This window comes from Eleutherodactylus coqui, chromosome 8, assembly GCF_035609145.1.
Source record: "Eleutherodactylus coqui strain aEleCoq1 chromosome 8, aEleCoq1.hap1, whole genome shotgun sequence".
In the NCBI taxonomy this organism is placed as follows: domain Eukaryota; kingdom Metazoa; phylum Chordata; class Amphibia; order Anura; family Eleutherodactylidae; genus Eleutherodactylus; species Eleutherodactylus coqui.
This window is the reverse complement of record NC_089844.1, coordinates 57,038,648-57,058,971: the sequence shown is the minus strand read 5'-3', so window position 1 is coordinate 57,058,971 and position 20,324 is coordinate 57,038,648. Positions and strand designations below refer to the sequence as shown.

Sequence of the window (20,324 nt, the reverse complement as noted above, 5' to 3'; positions counted from 1 at the left end):
TCGGACCAGTAAGCAGTTACTCGAGAAGAGCGATGCTCGCTTGAGTAACTGCCTTAACCGAGCGTGCTCGCTCATCTCTAATAATGATATGTTCTATGTATATTATACTCATGCATGTATAAATGTCATGATATTTCTTAATTTTTTTGAATGATTACATTCAAAAATATTACTTCAATACAATAAAAAAAAGATCTAATAAAAAAAAGCCCTTTGTGTAGTTTGATGCTACAGTCATGTACCACTTTCACCATTTGCCCTTTAGTCTTCCCAGTCTGTCCTTAGACAAGAGGTTCCTTTTTTTTAAGTGTCTTGGTCTGCTATGCGTATTTGTGTGCGCCTTTGCACAGGGAAATAAACCACATGAAGCTAATTAGACTTGGCTGCAAGTTGTTTTGCTCACACAAAGTACAGTAAAAAACACAGTTGTGTGCACAAATGCGCAACACCTGATGCACACGTCAGATCATTCATTTCATCGCAAGTGTAATATAATACGTGGAGTTTCTACACATCCACCAATCAGACCTAGAAATTACACTTTGCTGTGAATTAACACTTTGATCACGCTGCAAGGATATTATAATAGTAAAGTATCTTTAAGAAGTCTGGATGCGCAGTATCACTTTTCTCATTACTTGCATTCCGGAAATACTTTATATGGTCTCAGTATTCATGAGATTCTGCCACAAGGTGGCACTGTCGTTCTCTGTGCTGCGCAGTCTTTCACTTCCTACATGCTGCTCAGCAGAAAGGGAAGTTGGAAGTTGCTGCTGGTAAGTAACATCACAACCTGAGAGGGGGTGAGTAGCTTCTGCTGGAGGTAAGGCTTTACGTTCAGCATTAGATGAAGTCTAATACAAGGTAAGAGAATGGGAAGAATGTAGGACATTGTAAAAATGTGTACTAGACCCTCCCTAGATACAGCGTCTCTGCAGAAACTGAATGGCAGGTTTAGTTGTGGACTCACCATGGAGTTCACCGTATCCATTGCAAAGGCTAAAACCAGCAGCAAAAAGTAGTATAAATTAACAACACTGACGGCGTTGCGAGATATACTGTCCCCGAATTCCGTGGATTTTGATGTGGAATTGCTGGCAGAATTCTGCCATTTTCAATTACGGATCAGAATCCGCAGTACAGACTTTGGTGCTGAATATTCGCAAGAGGGCATATTCTGTAACAATGTTGTGAAAAGTCCCTTAAAGTTCCCTGCTGTCAGCTATATCTGCGTATGGGAAGGCTGACTAAAGACTTCTCCTAGTGAATCACCTGTAGGAAGCACATAGAAATATTCACCACGCCTTATGTCTCAGAGCTGTAAGAAACTATATAAAAACTATGTTAGAACGAGTCATAATAACCACTGTAGCAGCTAGAGAGACTTTTAACCCCCTAGTTAAAGCCTGTTTGCGCCTTAATGACCAGGCCAAAGTTTGGAAATCTGATGGGTCACTTTAATATGGAATAACTCCACAAAGGTTTTGCAGATCCAAGTGATTCTGACATTGTTTTTTCGCCACATATTGTAATTTATTTTGGTGGCAAAAATTGAATTTGTGTATATTTATTAAAAGTGCCAAAATTGGAAAAATGTTGAAAAAAATATTATTTTTTCTCATTTTCAACTATAATATCTCAAATATGTAAATATGTGCAAACATACTGTACAAATTTTTGAGAAGATGTATATGTCCATCTGTTTACTTTATTCTGGATGCACATTTGAAAAACTATAGTTTTTTTTTTAACCATTTAGGAGACGTACAAATTTAACATTAATTTTTTTTTTTTTCAAATCAGATCTTATTCATGATTTTTCGATACATACATGGAAAATTGCTTGTCATATAAACATCAACCTTTACACAGGTATCTACTGCCCTGATGAGATAATTCACAACAAAGGCATATTACACCAATTCAGGGTACTGCAGCAGCAGTGTGTCAACCACCCCCGAATGGACCTAATTGGCCCCGGGGGCGCGTGCTTGTAATTCCATACCTGTATAACAACTTGTGAAGAAAGCCGGGGGCGGTAAAGAGGGGTGGGGTGAGGGTATGGGGGGGGATATAGGATAGCAACATTGATTACTGGGATAGTATGTCTAGGAGCCTCAGATCACGCCAGGGGTGCCACGTCCCTCCAATGCAGCGGAATCAGGGCTTTAGCTGCATCGATCAGTTGGGTTACCAGCCTGTCTCTCAGCGGATGAAACGTTTGGGACGGTCTCCATAGAAAGATCATCTCTAGCGTTAAAGCAAAGTTTTGTTTAATCTTACTCAGCACCATGCCTACTCCTCTCCAGAAGGTCTCAAGTTTCATGCATGACCACCATATATGCAGATAGGAACCAACCTCCACTCCACATCTCCACCATCTGTCATGTGGTGCCAACTTGTATGCATGCAACCATTGTGGAGTTTTATACCAGCGTACCAATAATTTATAGTGAGATTCCTGGGCGAGGATGCAAGGAGAGAGGCCATAAGCAGAGGCCAGGATTGACTTAGTGTCCGCTGATGTCAGCTGGATACCCAATTCCCTTTCCCAAGAGGTCAAGAATGCGGGTTTATTTATCACCTGAGGGACTATAAATTAACCTCTGAGCCGCAAAATTCTACGTGCCCTGGGGTCAGGATCTATTAAGGAGCATTCGAATGAAGTTTTGGGCCTGGTGGATCTATTGGTTCCAAGGAAATCCTCAAAGACTCTTATCACCGAGGCTCTCACCAGGAATGAAGGGCACCAGTCCGGTAGAAGTGTTTGGATAATCTCTGCCGCCGGCTTATGAGCCATCACTTGGAGATCACCCACTGTAAAACGGTTAAATATTTTCCAAATGGAGAAAGAAACCGGATCTCCTTGCAGAGTCAGATATCTAGGTAATAAATTTAGCGGGGCCACCGGGGATGGTCTTGGAGTCAAACTCTCCCTTACTTTATCTACTACTTCACAGGGGCCTTTCAGCAGTAGGGAAAAATCTTTTGCACAATATCTTTTTCTCTCCGGGAACCACAAGTCACTCAGTGAACCACTCTTAGAGTGGTCCAGTGCTAATTTTGGAAGGAGCTTGTCTCCTAAGGGGTGTGTCAAATCCATCCAGTAATTTAACTGGGCCGCCCGATAATAATCTAAAATATTAGGTAGACCTATGCCTCCCTCCGATTTCCTCCTGATCATTAGACTGTATGCTAGTCTAGGTCTTCTTTGCCTCCACACATAGGCTGCAAATAACGTACGGAGCGTCTTGAAAAAGCTCGGGGGAAGATATATTGGCAACATCCTGATCTTGTAGAGGATGATCGGTAATATATAGGATTTAAGTATATTGCGTCTCCCGAACCAGGAGATGCTTGGCAAATCGTAATCCTTAACTAGTTTTTTCACCTTATCCAGTAGTGGGGCAAAATTAGTTGCAAATAAATCATCTAAATTTTTGGGGATTTTAACTCCTAGATAGTCTAGAGCTGTTTCCGACCACGCGAACAGTGAAGAGCTAGAGAGTCTTTTGCTAAGTGCATGCGGGATGGATACGTTCAAGACCATGGACTTGTCGAAATTAATCTTGAAATTTGAAATCTCGCCGTATGCTTTCAGAATTTCGACCAGTCTACATAGTCCCTCCTCCGGGTTGGTGATAATGAAGACAATGTCATCCGCGAAGGCCGAGGTAGATATGGAGGTATCACCCACAGTTAAACCAGCTATACCTGGGTCTTGTCTGATCTGCGTCAGTAGGGGCTCCAGGGCCAAGACGAATAAGGAGGGAGAAAGGGGGCACCCCTGGCGAGTGCCATTCTTAATTTCGAAGGGGGGGGGACACAGAATGTCGTTCACCCTAATCCTGGCGTGAGGGGCATCATAAAGGGAAAAGATCGCTGAAACTAAGCTGACTGGGATATTATAATTAAGAAGGGTACTTTTCATATACTGCCAGTCCACCCGGTCAAACGCCTTTTCCGCGTCGGTTCCAACAAAAGCTAAGGGGATCTTATTTAAGCGCACTATGTGTGAAGCATGCAATAGTCTTCGACAGTTGTCTTTTCCATCCCTTCTCCTCATGAACCCCGCCTGTTCCTCATTAATGAGGTCCGGTATGAATTTGCCTAGCCTCTTGGCCAGGAGTTTGGCCCAGAGTTTAACATCCAAGTTAATAAGGGAAATAGGTCTGTAGCTGCTACAGAGGGCCTCATCTTTTTTATCTTTAGGAATAAGCGTAATATGCGCCTCGTGTCTGTCTGGGAAGTGGGGCACCCTCAAGCAGGGAATTAAATAAGTCTGTAATTCTAGGAATCAGGATGTCTTGGAAAGTTTTATAGTACGGCATGGAGAGGCCATCTGGGCCCGGGCTTTTGTTCGGGGGGGAAGAGGCTATTATTTCTTTGATTTTGTTTTGCGTAACCGGAATTAATAAAGAATTCGCGTCCTCTTCACTTAGTCTCGGAAGGGGGATCTTTTTGAGAAAAGCGTCAATCCTGGATTTGGCTAATAACGCCTCCTCGGGGGAAGGTTGGTTGTGTAAGTTATAGAGGCTTGCATAATATTGTTGGAACTCCTTAGCAATAACATTAGTGTCTGAAGATACTATGCCCGTTTTTGTTTTGATCGCGGTAATTGTGTTTCTAATCCTTGCTTTTTTGATTAAGGAGGATGTTAGTTTGCTTCCCTTATTACCTTGGATGTAAAATATCTGTTTCCAGAACAAATGTTTCTTGTTAAACTTGGCGTTGAGGCAGAGCAACAGCTCTTTTCTGATTTCCGTCAGCTTCCCTAGCTCGGTCTTTGATTGGGAGAGTTTAACTATTTGTTCTAGCCTGGCAATTTGATTTAATTTGTCATCAATTTCCTTTTGGGATTTGTTCTTGGCCCTGGAGCCCATTGCAATCAGTAAGCCTCTAACATAGGCCTTGTGTGCCTCCCAAACCGTGGGTTCGCTCACTTTCCCACCTGCGTTTGTGGGGAAGTGAGCAAACCACGAGAGTGTGGTTACATTTTCTATTGAATCGAACAATGAAGCGTTCAATCTCCAACGCCACTCTCTGGGGGACTGTCTGAAAGGGGGGGGGAAGTACCGCATGGACTGGCGCGTGGTCGGAAACAGTCTTCACATCTATATGAGTCCCTTGAAGAGCCTTTAAGAGCCCCGGGGAGACTAGGATATAGTCCAACCTTTGATGTGTTCGGTGGACCTGTGAAAAGAAGGTATAGTCCCTGTCTGATGGGTGGAACAGGCGCCATACATCCACCAGGCCCAACTCCTGTAAGCTTTTTTTGAGTTTCCTCAATCTCTTTTGAGGTATTTGAGATCTACCAGTGGACGCGTCTAAAAGGGGATTAAGGGTTAGGTTCAAATCCCCACCCAGGATAATCTGTCCCACAGCAAAATTCTTTAGTATTTCCAGTTGGGCTATCAGCCATGGAACTTGATCAGAGTTGGGTGCATACAAGTTAGCAATGGTGATCTGTGTGTTGTCCAACTTCCCCTTCAGGAGCAGAACTCTTCCCTCACCATCTGTATACTGCGAGTCGCAGGTAAAATTAATAGATTTGTGGAGAAGAGTTGAGACTCCCCTGGAGGCGGAGGTCGCGCGTGTGCTGTGAAAGTGTTGTGAAAATTGCTTACCAGGCAGGGAGAAACACCTGATCCCCTTGTAGTGGGTTTCCTGTAGGAGTAGGATTTTTGTCCCATACTTCTTGACCAGGCAGGCGGTGTTGTGGCGTTTAACTGGCGTGTTGAGGCCCCGGACATTAAAAGACGTAACCTTAATCTCGTTCATAGGGTCACTTGATGCGGAGACACGAGAAAAACAATAAGTAACAGATAACCAGCGCGTTCACTTGAGGTAAACAATTACCCGAGTCAATGTGCTTAGGAATGGGGTAAGGTAGGGGAGGGGGAGAAAGGGCAGGAAAAATTTGGGGGGAAAGTAGAGAGCACCATTAGGTGCTTCTTGAGAGAACCACCTGGGTAGCCCCTCAAGAAATGCAATTTAAACGTTTCAAAACTTCACTCTAAGTAGAGGACGGCCTGCTTCCAAATTTGAAGCGCAGTACTCAGTTACACGATATAACCAAGTCAGCCTGACCTGACACCTCTTGGACCTCTGGAAATTACTGGTGATAAACCAAGAGATATCAAATAGAGTTACACGTTATAACAACTATGGGGGAATGATTGTTTAAAGCAGATGAGGCATATTTAAAACAACATTATATGCGAGAAGGAGGAAAAAGAAGAAAAGAGAAAGCCAGGAGGAGGAAGTGGCAGTTAAGGCAATATGTCTGGCCCCACGAGCGCGGCAGGCCACGCTGCAGTGAATCCTGCGGCCTTACTCCCAACTCTCCTGCTGCTGCCAACAATAACCTTTAAACCGGAATGAACAGCAAGCCGCAACCAAGGGCTAAAGGGTTGGCGTGATCTGTGTCTCACGCCACACAAGTGGACTTGTCAGGCTCGCTCCAGCCGGTCTTTCAAGTATCCAACACTGCCGTTTCTTCCCTGGGCTTCTTTTTCTTCCCCTTTGGGGACTTATGGTTGGTAACCGGTTGCCAGCTCCCTGCTTCTGTTAAGGTAGGGAATCGCAGCGGGTCGGGCAGTGGGAGCCAGCTGGGTATTTCGATGGTTTCCATGTCCAGGAGTTGCCAACAAGGCAGCAGATCACCTGGAGATCTTATATTTAGCCTGCGGCCCTTGTGGGTCAGCCCCAGGCCGAAGGGGAACAGCCAAGCATATCTGATCCCCTTGTTCCTAAGGACTTCTAGGAGAGGGCGCATCATCCTGCGCTTGGCCAGGGTAGTTGGAGACAGGTCCTGGAAGATGAGTAAAGAGGCGTCCCCATAACGAATGTCCTTTGCTTGCCTCGCTGCTTTCAATATTTCCAGTGTATCTGGGAATGCTAGGATTTTACATATAATGTCTCTCGGCGGGTCTGATGGGGGGGGGGAGGGGGTTTGAGCGCCCTGTGTACTCTTTTAATGAAATGGAGGCAGCGCTCTCCTCTCCCACAAGCTGGCAGAACACTTCCTTGGTGACTTTATGTAGGCACTCTGCAGCCCAGGTCTCAGGCAGCCCTTTAATGCGGACATTATTACGCCTGTTCCTATTTTCAATGTCCTCTTGCATCAAGAGGACTTTGTTAATTTGAGATCTGTGCTCTTTTAGGGTGTCTTCTACCCCATGTGAGTGAGAGAAGATAGCAGCTGCAGTGGACTCCAACTCTTCCACCCTGCGCCCCAGCTGCCTCAGATCCTCTTTGATGTCAGCCAGATCTGCCTTAACTGGGTGCAGTGCCTGTGAAAGGAGCTCCCTCATGAAGCTCCTCGATACATTTCCCCCCTCCTCTTCATCAGAAGAGTCCTTATCCTCTCTCTCCTTACTATTGCTGCAAGCTCTCGCTGCTGCCGGCGCCATCTTGGAGGGAGCGCGGGGAGAGCGGGTGCTCCGGTCCTTTAGGTACAGCTGCATGTCCGCTTGTCCCTTCTGTGCTTTGGGGGTACTCTGGACTTCTCCCCCTCTTTCCTTGCCGATTTTCCCCATCAAAAACCTCCTGAAGCGGCTGTTAGAGGTCCCCACGGGTGCCGATGAGACAGAGCTCCGGGCTCAGCACTCCATCTTCTTCAGCAGTCAGACTCCGCCCCCTAACATTAATTTTTAACATTTTGAGGAACATTTTGTTTTTCTACACCAAACCAAGATTGCAAAGACTCATAGCTGTCAGAATGATAGATTTCCCCACAAATGACCCTTATTTTAAAAACAACCCCCTTAATGTATTCACTGAAGGGTGTCAGGAGTATTTTGACACCACAGTTTTTTTTAGGAGAAAAAAATATTTCATATTTTTGCAAATATGTCATTTTAAAGACATATTTTTCTTTTATAATGCACATGAAAATGAGGATTTACACACCAAAATGGATATCCTTTTTTTCCCCTATGTTCAGAGACATACCGATTGTGGCCCTAATCTTAACGACAGAGAACCCCCACAGATGACCCCATTTTAAAAACTAGACCCCTTAACGAATTCATCTAGGGGTGCACTGTGTATTTTGACCTGACAGTTTTTGAATGAATCTAAGCAAAGCAGAAGGAAAAAATTACAATTTTCATTTTTTGGCAATTGTGTCATTCTAAAAAACGTTTTTTGTTTTTTTTTTGTACAGCACACATATGAATGAAGAATTGCACCCCAAAATGGATACCCCTGTTTGTCCCATGTTCAGAAACATATCCACTGTGGCCCTCATCTTATGTCTGGATGCACAACGGGGCCCAAAATGACAGGAGCAGCCGGTGGCTTTCAGAACAGACATTTTGCTTGAAAGCATTTTAGGCCCCATTGCCCACTTGTAGAGTCCATGAGCAGCCAAAACGATGAGGACCCCCACAAGTGACCCGATTTTTAAAACTAGACCCCTTAACGAATTCGAGGGGTGCACTGCATATTTTGACCCCACAGTTTTTGAATGAATCTAAGCAAAGCAGAAGGAAAAAAAACATAATTTTCATTTACTTAGTAATAGAGTCATTTTAAAAACAGGGTTTTTTTGTACAGCACACATCTGAATGAAGACTTATGCCCCAAAATGGAAGCCCCTGTTTGTCGCATGTTCAGAAACATACACATTGTGGCCCTAATCTTATATCTGGCTGCACATCGGGGCCCAAACGGAGAACAGCATTACACTTCAACTGTATTTAACTTTTACGTGATCGCCATTATCCATTGGATAACGACGATCATTTGACCGGAGACCACTCACCACAGCCCTTAGTCACTGCTCCAGGCTCTCTGCTGCCTTTAGTAGCCAGGAGCTAGGAGATTTAGAATTTTCCGGGCACTCCTGAGCTTCTGCACTTACGTTCGCCACTTTGGCGGCGGGCACATGCACCTAAGTTGGGGAAAGTTCCACGGATAAAGACCCCATAGGGGGACATCGCCAGAGGCCTTAGGTAGGTAACTTCACCTCCCCTCATGGATTGGATCCATGACAGGGTGTAAAATTTTAACTTTTTTTAAACTTTTACATGATTGCCGTTATCCATTGGATAATAGCGATCTTGTGACTGGAAACCACATACAGCAGTCCCTGGGGACATCTCTCTGCTCCCGGCTACACATGGTAGCAGAAAGCAGAGGAATTTTAAATTTCCTGTGGCACGAGCGCCCGACGTCATACATGCGCATGAGGGAACATCAGGTCTTGGAAGACTGGGACATTGCAGTGGACGGGGGTGAGTATTTTCAACCCACCTCATGGATCCGATCCATGAGGGGTGGTAAAACTGTAACTTTATTTTACTTTTTTAAACTTTTTTGTGATTGCCACTATCCATTGGATAAGGGCGATCACGGGCCCCGGGACCAGTCACCGCGGTCCCCGGTGACCTCTCTTGCTACCTTCAGTAGCCAGAAACCAGGCAATTTCAAGTGTCCCGCGTCAATCTTCTCTTTTGCACATGAGCCGCAATCTTTCATTGGCGCACATACGCAGAAGACACTGGAGGGTCCGTTCCGGACCAGATCATTGACGGATATTGCAGAGGATGAGGGTAAGTAGTTTTAAAACCAACTTAGCTAGGACGTAAAAACACTATGTGGCCATCACTAAGGGGTTAGATATTGATTTGCAGGAATGCTGCAATCCAATAGGTGGTGCTGCAGAGGTATTATTCTATCTTTCTTATTTGCATATTTCCCAGAGGAGCATGGATGGCCCTATAAGTCTCCTCACTCGCCCTTTAGGTGCTCTCCTTAAGGAGTGATATTACCCCTCCCGATTAATGTCACAGGCCTCTCACTTGCCAAGCCAGGATTCTACTGATGAGGGGCAAACCCCCCCGAAACAGCTGTCTGTGTATGGAGTCTGGCTTGGTTTTCAATTCCCAATCATTATTGTAAATAATCAATGTTGCCATGCAATAGGTGGAGCTGCAGAGATATTGGTCCATCTTCCTTATTTACTATTCAAGTACACTATTATTATTTGAATGTAGCACTCCGGTATAAACATAAAGTGCTGGAACGGTCTTTTTGACCACACCCTGTATATACTATTTTATCTATCACTCTGCAAGAATTCTTCCATTGAAAGATTGTTAGCACCAAATATCTCAGTGCCAACCATGGATGCTTCTGTAACACCAAGGCTGGGCATATAACAGGTGCCAGGTAGCCAATATGGTTCTCTCTCATTGTGTTCTATCGATCTTCTTACTAGACGGCTCTGACTTCTCAGAGTCTACAGGGCTTTCTCTGTTCCCGGAGACGGACTAAAAATAAACCATCCAAACAGTTCTTAGCTGCTCAAAATAGAAAAGCGGCATAAGAGAGAGTAGATTATCACGTGCCCATTGACAAATAATAACGTGTACATACTGCACCCGGAGACGCTGGAGGGAGTTGTGATGCTGAGAGACGTTACGGACGCTCGGCATCTGTGTCATGGAGGAGGGGCCCGTCTTATTTTAGCACTTGTGAGGCATACATAAGCCGACTGTGACCACAAGCCCTCAGAGGACAGAGGAATGAAAGTGGGCAGCGCTACAATGAAGAGGAGATGGTTCACCACACTGGCACTGATTGTGAGCTTTTCTGTCAAATGTGTGCCTGACTAACTACACCGTCATTTGGAACAGACGGGGACTTACATGTTCACATCAGTTTATCATAGGGGATGGTGATTTAACCCCTTAACAATGTAAGACATATATACTTTATCTAACAGGTCACAGGGGGAGTATGCAGCAGAAGCTGAGTCTACTCAATACCCAGTGGGTCCTGGCTATGTTTAACCACCGACATCTGCTTGCAGCTGTTGCAATGGAAGTTAACTCTGATCATGGCTATTTAACAACTTGGGTGCCCCTGTCATTGCGGACCACGACATCTGAGCTGTTAGAAAGAGAAGAGGGCTCCCTGCATTGCTGGAAAAACAATACATCACCTAGCAGCGCTGTCAGGGCTCCGGCATGTCTTCTCTCTGGCTCCCCGGTACTCTTCTGAATCAATTCTTCTGGACGGAAATTTAAAAATCCCTGCCTCCTGGAAGCTCTGCCTCTGATTGCCTGAGCACAGGGTCCAATCACAGCCATTCAATTGATTCAGAAGAGTATCGGGGAGAAGACACGCCGGAGCCCCAACAGCGCTGCTAGGTGATGTTTTTTGTTTTTTTTTTACCAGCAGCTAGTGGTTATTTTTAGGGAAGGGCTTATATTTCAAGCCTTGGTTGCCTTCATTCCATTGCCTTCAATGGAGCGGCAGCAGCGCCGGGCCCATTGAAAGCAATGGGATAGCACCACAGACCTATGCTGTGGCAGGGGATTCTTTCATCCCCGTGGGGAGTCCCATCATCACTGAACACTGTGACAGTGTTCAGTGATGAGGGGACTTTCATGAAACAGCTACTCCAGTGAACAGGCAAAGTCTCATGTGCTGCGCATATGAAACTTTGCCTGTTTACGACTTTTCCACTAATGCGTGCAGTGCATTTTTTCGCGCACATATGTGCGCAAAAAGAACATGCTCATCTGACCGAGGCCTGAACAATAAAAACGTTACAGATCTTACAATATGGCGAGAGAAAGCAGTATTTTTACTTTAAAAAAAAGCAGGTTTCTATTTCTAAAAGTAGTAAAACATAATCATACCATATAGGTTTAGTGTCGCCATACAGAATAAAGTGATTGTGTCATTTTAACTGCACTGGGAATGCCATAAATATAAAACTCCAAAAACAATTGTGCATTAATTTTTTCCATTTCAACCCACTTAAATTTATTTTTAAAGTTTTCCAATACATTGTATGATACATTAAATGGCATCAATACAAAAATTCAACTCATCCAGCAAAAAAGGAGCCCCTGTATAGCTATGTTGATGGGAATATTTAAAAAGTTATTGAAATTCGAAATTGAAAAATGGCTGGTCCTTAAGGGCAGTGGTGAGTGAACTTTTCAAAAAGTTCAATTTGGACAGATTGTCGAATTCCAGCAAAAAATTTGGTTTTGTCTGAATTAATTTGAACTGAACTGGTACTTCACTAATGTGCCAAAAACTGTTGTATAACACTATCTAAGCGCTGTGAAACCCCCGTTTTACACTCCTGTCACCAAGGAGTGTATCTAAGTACTTAGAGCCATTTTAGGGCAAAGTTAACGAAGAAAAAAAAGAAAGTTCGACCGAGACTAACCACCGAAGTTTCAGGGTCTCGCCAAACTGAACTTTTAGCAAAGTTTGTCCTAAAACAAGGTTTGACTGTTTCAGTTTGCTCAACACTATTAAAGGGGTTACGGGGAATCAGTCTGCTCTCTGGACCTATTAAGTAAATAGTTGTATTCCCCATAACAGAACAATTCTTAGAACTCTGTGCTGTGCCGTTCCTCCGGGAAACATATAAATACATTTACCAGTTGGTGTTCCTACACTGTTCGATCAATGCAGACATTTTCAGACTGTAGGGACACACCCAGTTGTCAGTGTGAACAGCCCCAATGCAAAACCTGTAACAGGGCCCCCAACTATATTGCTTTATTCATAGTACTGGGCTCCCTATATGGAGAAGAGAGGCCTTATGGGCCCCTAAGCCTCCTGTGCCCAGGTGCAACCGCATAGTTACACCCCTGATCTGCACACATACTTATGTAGCCACCTGACGTCGCTGCAGTTACATATTACAGAGTCATATGCTCTCTATGTGCTGCCATATGATGCCTCTGCACATGGATTGGTTCCGGGGAACAATATTCCCTGTTATAGACCACGTCCCAGTTATTTTTAGTTGATTTGGACAGTTTTTTCCTGTTGTCACTTTATTTACTGTAGTACTTCACCCTTAACTTCTAGAAGAAATAACATTATAAATATTAATGAAAAAAAATTGTTTTAATGTGAATTGAAGAAAACCTGAGATGATGAAGTGAATTAAATGGTAGCTTTCTGTTTTCAGCTCCTGTTTACAGCACTCTGCAGACCATTTTCTGGAATAGTCATGTGTTCTGGAATAGTGGAGAATTATGTGGCTGCCATGGTCCTGAGTGCAGCCGGAGACGCCCTTGGGTTCAATAATGGCGAGTGGGAATTCTGTAGCCAGGGGTCGGAAATTCATGCCGAAATGTCCAAACTAGGAGGAATTGAAAATCTGGACGTAGCAGAGAGGATTGTAAGTGATGATACTGTCATGCATATTGCCACAGCAGAAGCTTTGGTGGAGGCAGGCAAAAACATCCAACCATCCAATCTATATCCATTACTGGCGAAGAAATACAAGGAGAGCATGGATGACATGGATGGCAGAGCGCCAGGTAATGTTAAAACAGATTGCTGGTTATCAGTCTTTTGCACAAAGGGAAGCAACAGAAATTAATTGTTTTGTTGTATGACAAGGTATATGAAAAGTTTGTGTTAAAGGTGCTCAACATGATGAATTATAGACCTGTTGTCCAGTTTCTCAGCCCAATGTCCAACAAACCTCCAAAAAATTTAAAATAAAATGTGTCTTGCTTAGCTGGTAAATTTTTTGTGTGCATTTAGGAGGAACTTGCATGGACAACTCACTCCGGCTAGAACCTGCAATCCCAAATGGATGGATGATCCCATTCCACAAATCGGCAGGAGGGTGCGGTGCAGCTATGAGAGCCATGTGCATAGGATTGAGGTTTCCACGGCCAGAACAACTGAATGACCTGATACGCATCAGTGTGGAGAGCGGCAGAATGACACACCACCATCCTACGGGATACCTCGGTTCAGTGGTGGCTGCACTGTTCACCTCCTACGCCATAAATCATAAGCCTCCACATGAGTGGGGTAAGGAATTACTAGAGTTGCTGCCATTAGTAAAGAACTATGTCATAGATGCTGCGCGAGATGTGTCACAGAATCTGGATGCCTGGTAAGTGTGGAATTGTGATTACTTTAGTGTGTAAGAGAAAAATATATTTCCTAATTGTATGTTCTATACAGGACCTCGCAGCATCACCTCTTCTTCTTACCATATGCAGGAGACAGACACAGCTTACCTCCCATTTACTGCTTGTGGTATACCGGACATGGACTCATCACCCCCTTGGTCTATAAAAACTCAGGGCTTATTCATATGGGCATATTTTTGGTCCATGTGCTGTCTAAGTGTGTAATTACTGCACATGTGTAAGGGGGGTGACCGTCAGGTTGCTTCTTTTAAAGTTAATGAAATTCTTCCATTTTATGGTTTGCTGCACAAGCAGATTTTCAGTTACACACACGGACAGCACATGGACCCATTAGAGCAACGATTATTAACACAAAACAATATTAAGTGTCAGAAAAATCACAGCATGTCTTATTCGAATCTGTTTCACAGATTAGATTGGCCTATTCAAATCAATGGGTGTGCAAAAAAAAAAATCCAGAGTGCACGCAGAGAACGATTCTGATTGATCATTGCTAAACAATTCTAGGGTCTCCTACAGTTTTATTTTTTGCATGCAAGAAAAGAACGGATGACACAGAGGTGAAAGAAAAACAGAAACACACAATGCATGCGGATGCCACATGGACCTATACACGCATTAAGGGTGACTTCCCATGGGGTGGTTTTGCACCAAAAAAACAAAGGGTCTTATTTTCAGGAGATGCCTTATCATACCTACCGAGCAGACGCCAACTGGGTTTCCTGTTAAACCCACCTCCTGGAAGCAATGGCAATAATTGATTCTCTAGCGGCGCAGCTCAGCCAATCAATGCAGTGCTCAAAGAACCAATCAGAGTTATTGCATTGGTTCATCGAGCAATGCATTGATTGGCCCAGCCACAAATTGGTTGCATTGATTGGCCCACTCGAGAACCAATCAGAATGTGCATAGCAAACAATCTTCTTTCGGTGGCTGAGGACTGAAGCAAGAGCTCTGGAGAGCATTGGTTGGGACCCGTATGGCACCTGCTAGGTAATGTATTGTTTTGTTTTATTTTAAGCAGTGTAGCAAGGGTTTATTTTTTGGTTTAGGGCTTATATTTCAACCCCACCACCCAAAAATCAGGGTAGGGTTTATTTTAGGGGTAGGTCTTATTTTCGAGGGGGGCACGGTAATTCCTTCCTCCCCTTTTCTAATACACTCAGGGTGAAGTCTGCTGTGGATTACTACTGATGGAAAAGTCCATATACAGAGCAGCAATCCCAGCACATGACAGCAAGAACGTGGCTCATCCTGCTGTGTGCAGGGAGGGAAGGAGGAAGCCAGCCGTTTCAATACAAGAGACTATTTGCCTGTAAATGTGTGTGCCTGCTGCCAGGAAGCTGTAGAAAGACAGGATGGGCACAGGTGGGTCTGATGGATGACGGCAGCCAGGCTGTCTATGCTCCAGGCACTGCGGCTTTGTCATGTGTATGGGCAACCTTCATGACTGAGAAGTAGAACGTGAGGGCAGAAGGGGTGGTCTGCTGCGGATCCACAGCAAAATCTGTGGCAAAATTGTGCCATTTTTATGCAGTTTTTGACATCAAAATGATGTAGATTTTGGTGTGGATTTTCCGCCACAGAAAATCTGCACCGTTTTCCGCTACGTATGAATGTAACCTTATAGTTGCATCATTGTTTGTTTTGTTATGCTACTTTGCTCTCCTAATGAAAGAAGTACAGGGTTAAATGTTGGGTCTACATGGAGTAAGCAGAGAAAAATGTGATACAAATCATGGCTTCAGTAGTGAGTAGAGCGATTGTGAGAACAATGCCAGAATGAGAAAGCCAGATGTGTTATTCCAACATGTCCTTTCCTGGGTGACACCTTCCAGGCCACTGAGACACATAAGCATGTAAATGAGAAGGATGAGCCTGTGTGAAAGCATTAGGTTGTGGCATGTTTTTGTTGCAGCTTTTAACTGTAATTAGAACTTGCATCAAAGACATGCTTATGGTTTTCAAAGACTGCAAGCATTTTTTTTAATGCATTTTTTGCAATTGAAAACTGAAACAAAAAATTCCACATGTGAAGGCAGCCTTTGACACAGTCAACCTAATGACACAGTCAAAGGCTACTTGCACACAGATGACTTTGGGCCTTTGGGCCTGAAAATTTGGGTACAACATTTTAGTTGTCCGTGTGAACGTAGCCTTAAACTGTAGAAAGAGCTGCAGTGGGTGCAGACCACTGGAGTAACTATACCAGATGCAGGGGATGCCTTGGCACCCAGGCCCAGGAGCCTTAGGGGGCCCATAAGACCTCTCTTCTCCATATAGGGAGCCCAGTCCTGTGAATTAAGCATTTTTGTTGGGGGCCCAATTACAGGTTCTGCATTGGGGCCCAGGAGCAAAACCTGTGTAACTCCACTTAAAAGCAAAAGTGATTGCGTTTAGCCCCAATATCCGTCCTTCCTTCATATCACTCTCAAAAGTGTTCCTGAAGCTGAGCTACGAGGATTTGTTTGACAATGTCCCCATACTGGGGGGTTTTGCTACTTGTCCCTTTGACATGTAAGAGGCAATTCTTAATCTTGAAATCTAAAAACCCAGAATTGTTCTGTCAATACAGTAAAAGAACAAAGTCACCAGTAACCACCATGATCCCTCCATAGCATTGTCAGACACATGAATCACTTATTAAGGACCTGTGATGGGATACGGTCAGCGGGGCTACCTGCATAGTTCTGCAGCTATGACCCTATTAACTCTCTGCATGTTTTTTGTATGGCATACCAACTTCCTTCATCCAGAGGGGCTCTTTTAAGGTTTGGCTCCCGACACTGTATGTCATGCAGGTGGTCCACATTAGACATTGTGACAGTCTGACATCACCCGCTGACAGTGTTCAGTGGGGACAGCCCACTTGACTCATTGGCAGAGGCTGGAGCCGGATCTAGGAATAGCTCGTTAAAGAGAGGGGAGTACGAAAAAGAAAACGGGGATGGAGTCAGCGGGGCCATAGCTCCAGAGACATGCAGTCAGGCCCCCTGACTTTACCTCATGTCAACCCATGTACTTGACTGCGCTATCGAGGGATCACTGTGGTTAGAACTCAGGATTAAGAATGAAAGTCAGGAAGAAAAATCACTGGCGCTTCGTACATGTTGAAGGCACCGTTATATAACATTTTCATGAAATATGCGTATAATATAGGGAAAGTTGGATATTAAGATTAACTGCTGTCACGTCTGAATGTGTCCAGTAAGTATTTGCATCGAGTTTGCTGTTAATATTATGTTAGCTTGTTGAGATGTACCTACATAGCCAATTCTCTGAAAATATGGCATGGTAATATCTATCTCACGGTGTCATATTGTCTCATTTGTGTTGTCTAGGTCTTACTTTGAAGAACAATGGACCTCTTATCTTAAAGAAAGGGGAATTTTGAATGGAACGTCTCAGCCCATTTTCCCCGAGAAATACGATGTGGAGGAACGAGATCAGTTTTATACTTCGGTTAGCTACAGCGGCTGGGGGGGAAGCAGCGGACATGATGCTCCCATGATTGCTTATGATGCAATCCTTGGTTCTGGTGACAACTGGGCAGAACTCTCTCACCGCGCATTTTTCCATGGTGGGGATAGTGATTCAACTGCAGCCATTGCAGGCGCCTGGTTTGGAAGCATGTATGGGTTCAAGGGTGTCCCCAAAGCCAACTACGAGAGATTGGAATACAGAGAGAGACTAGAAAAGCTTGGAAAGGATCTCTACCAACTGGCATAGCGCATGGGCCTCAGTTGTAAAGCATTTTTCCATAAAGTGAAGAATTATGTTCACTGAAATTTACTTCATGCCATGGGACAAGGAATTCCAGTTACAATGATCTTCTGATAAGTATAAGAAACATGGTAGAAGGCCGCCTCGTAGACTACGATCAATTCCAACAATGAAGGGACTCTATACAGCACTCCAATCTTTTTGGGCATTGTTCATAGATGTCTGTCAATGGAAACATGATGCAACATTGTATGTAATGTACTACTGTCAGATTTACATAAGAGAAGTTGGAAGGTTAAAGGGCGCTCTTTGGAGTCTTTTCATTGTGTAATTCGGTGATGGCCATAGATCATAGATGTTACCGATGTGATCTCCTTACATCTATCTATATGTTAAAAGACCATTTTAACAGCAGACGTTCCTTGACAATAGATTTTGCCTTTATTGTAAGCCACACAGTCTGTAAGAAAGTGCTACTTTCTCTCTGGTTCTAAGGACAATCGGTAAGATTTTTAAATATTTTGTAGCAAACATCAGCTATAGAAATTGTATACTGTAGAGAAACACTTTGAGCTTCAGGCACCATGATCTAATGGAAGGACCATATGCCTTAACTATTTGCTAACTCCATAATGACAATATGCATCTGTCTTCATATGGCTCTTGGGAGCTCATAAACACTGCAGAATCTGCAGGTAAATATGTGGCTGCAGGAAGGAAATGAGTCAGACTGCGGGACTTCCAACATGGAAGCCAGTTGTGGCTTATTATCATTATTGCCTTCCTCATACCTCAATGCATCAGCCCAGTGATACCTCAAGTTGCAATGGTCTCTGTATAAAATACAAGGTACATTCAATTTCTAAGGTGTCCTCATTTTTTTTCTAAAAACATACTTACCCCAGAAAGCTGAAAGCATTGACACTTCTCAACCTAATCTCCCACTTGACATACACTTTGTTCACATCAAATCCTTGATTGCATGTTGTGCCCACTGGAAAATCACTGATGCAAAAGCGGCACAACTGGAAAATATGCAACCATGGAGAACATCAAGGGAAAAGCCAAGAATCGCTGGACGCAAGGTGAGGTCAGTAGAGAGCTTGAGGAACCACTTCAAAGTTGTTGTCATGAAGAAACCCCGAACAACTTGCTCCACTCACGCAATCATGTTGTCAGATCAGCTGATGTGCGGCCAAGGCTTTTTTGGTTCTCTCTCACACAACATTCGTCCTTCTTTAAACTCTTGCACCCACAAACATCTATAACATCTTTATCGAATGTCTCACTCAGCTGACAATGAAAGTCGATGGATGTCATTTCACACAAGTGAAGAGAATAGATGATTACAAGCTGTTTTTGGAACATTTTTGGTACTTCTAACTCCAGCCACTGTCATGTGGGAACTGTGCAATGAACGATGCTGCCATCGGTCTCACTCATCCCTAAAGAATGCCCGGATCTTCTTAAATGTGTCCCAGGTTTCTTTCTGCTCCTATTCACAAGAAAACAATTCGAAAACCGTAGAACTTGAATGCTCCTTGTATTTTCTCCATACAATGGTCTTTCATTGGCCATGGTAATTTGAAATTAGATTCAACATACAATGCCACAGACAGTCCAGATCTGGATTGCTGGAAAATCCAACCAATCAGCATGGACATTTCACTTGTAAAATACCACTATTATTGAAATGCATGCACTGATCATCTGTCTAGTAGCGCCTCTCTACAGTACTTTTGTGGTGAGGGCGGCTCTGGTTTATTTTTCTGATACGTGTGTGTATTGTACCAAACCCTGAAGAAGCTCCTGTTCTCCTACATAGATATCATTTACAGCTTCCAGCAGTTCTTTCTGACTTTTTATATATAAGGACTTGTTTTGTTTCTATTAGTTATCTGCTTCATTTTCTATCATCTTTATTTTGTATTATGTTTGGTTGACTTTTTGTGAACTATAGAACCAATTACCAGTTTTCCATTGAGTTATGGTTTCAATATTTGCAATACACAATGGTCATCTCAGAACCAATTAATATTGTATGAGGTTGAGGGAGCACTATATACAACGCAGTAACCAACAATGCCACTTGCTGTATTAGTCCCAGAAATCCCGGTATGTACTACAGCTACAGCTGCTGGATTTTAGCCATTGGAGCATCTCTGTAATGTCAACACAGAGGCTGAATTCCCCGAGTGTAAATACAGCTGACACAGTGCCGTATATCAATGCCAAGTACAGTGAAAAAAAAACTTCATAAAAATAAAATCTAAGATAAAATATGGGGGATACATTGTGAAAAATAGTAAAGAAGAGCATAGCAAATAAAATAAAAGGAAGTGTGTTATCGTAATGGAAATGGAAAGAGGGAATGTTCTATCTTCGATATGCGTTGCATGACCTGCCTCAGAAAGTTGCCGATAAAACTTTTCCTATAATTAAATTTGGTGATGGAAAATTATTGTAAAGCGGTACCTACTTAGATTCTGGCTAACCTGGATTTAGGGAGAGTATGGGAAGCCAAGGGCACCTCCTTCCACCAGAGTAAATGAATTATTTGATTTTACAGATTACATTACTAGCATGGAATAGTCTCCTGTGGGGACAAAAGATTGAGCATGCTTCGATTCTCAGTCATTGTTACAAGGCTTGTGTAAAGAG

At 43.6% G+C, this 20,324-nt stretch overlaps 1 protein-coding gene across 5 annotated transcripts; it reads left to right on the top strand.

Annotated features, from left to right (window-relative positions):
* Window positions 1-741: 741 nt before the first annotated feature.
* On the top strand, window positions 742-20,106 carry LOC136576409 (ADP-ribosylhydrolase ARH1-like). Of its 5 annotated transcripts, none has more exons than XM_066575671.1 (4): window positions 742-776; window positions 12,956-13,310; window positions 13,540-13,900; window positions 17,282-20,106. In XM_066575671.1, exons 2-4 carry the CDS (start codon window positions 12,998-13,000, stop codon window positions 17,667-17,669), a joined length of 1,062 nt encoding a protein of 353 aa, XP_066431768.1. In that variant the 5' UTR covers window positions 742-776; window positions 12,956-12,997; the 3' UTR covers window positions 17,670-20,106. The 5 variants fall into 5 exon arrangements, with proteins under 5 accessions (XP_066431768.1, XP_066431771.1, XP_066431770.1 ...); XM_066575674.1 differs by lacking the exon at window positions 742-776 and adding an exon at window positions 787-803; XM_066575673.1 differs by lacking the exon at window positions 742-776 and adding an exon at window positions 832-864.
* The last annotated feature ends 218 nt before the right edge of the window (window positions 20,107-20,324 follow it).

Coding starts and splice junctions, on each gene's coding strand:
- LOC136576409 (XM_066575670.1), top strand. Junction 13,311..13,539: donor CATGGATGGCAGAGCGCCAG/GTAATGTTAAAA, acceptor GTGTGCATTTAG/GAGGAACTTGCATGGACAAC. Junction 13,901..17,281: donor TCACAGAATCTGGATGCCTG/GTAAGTGTGGAA, acceptor TGTGTTGTCTAG/GTCTTACTTTGAAGAACAAT.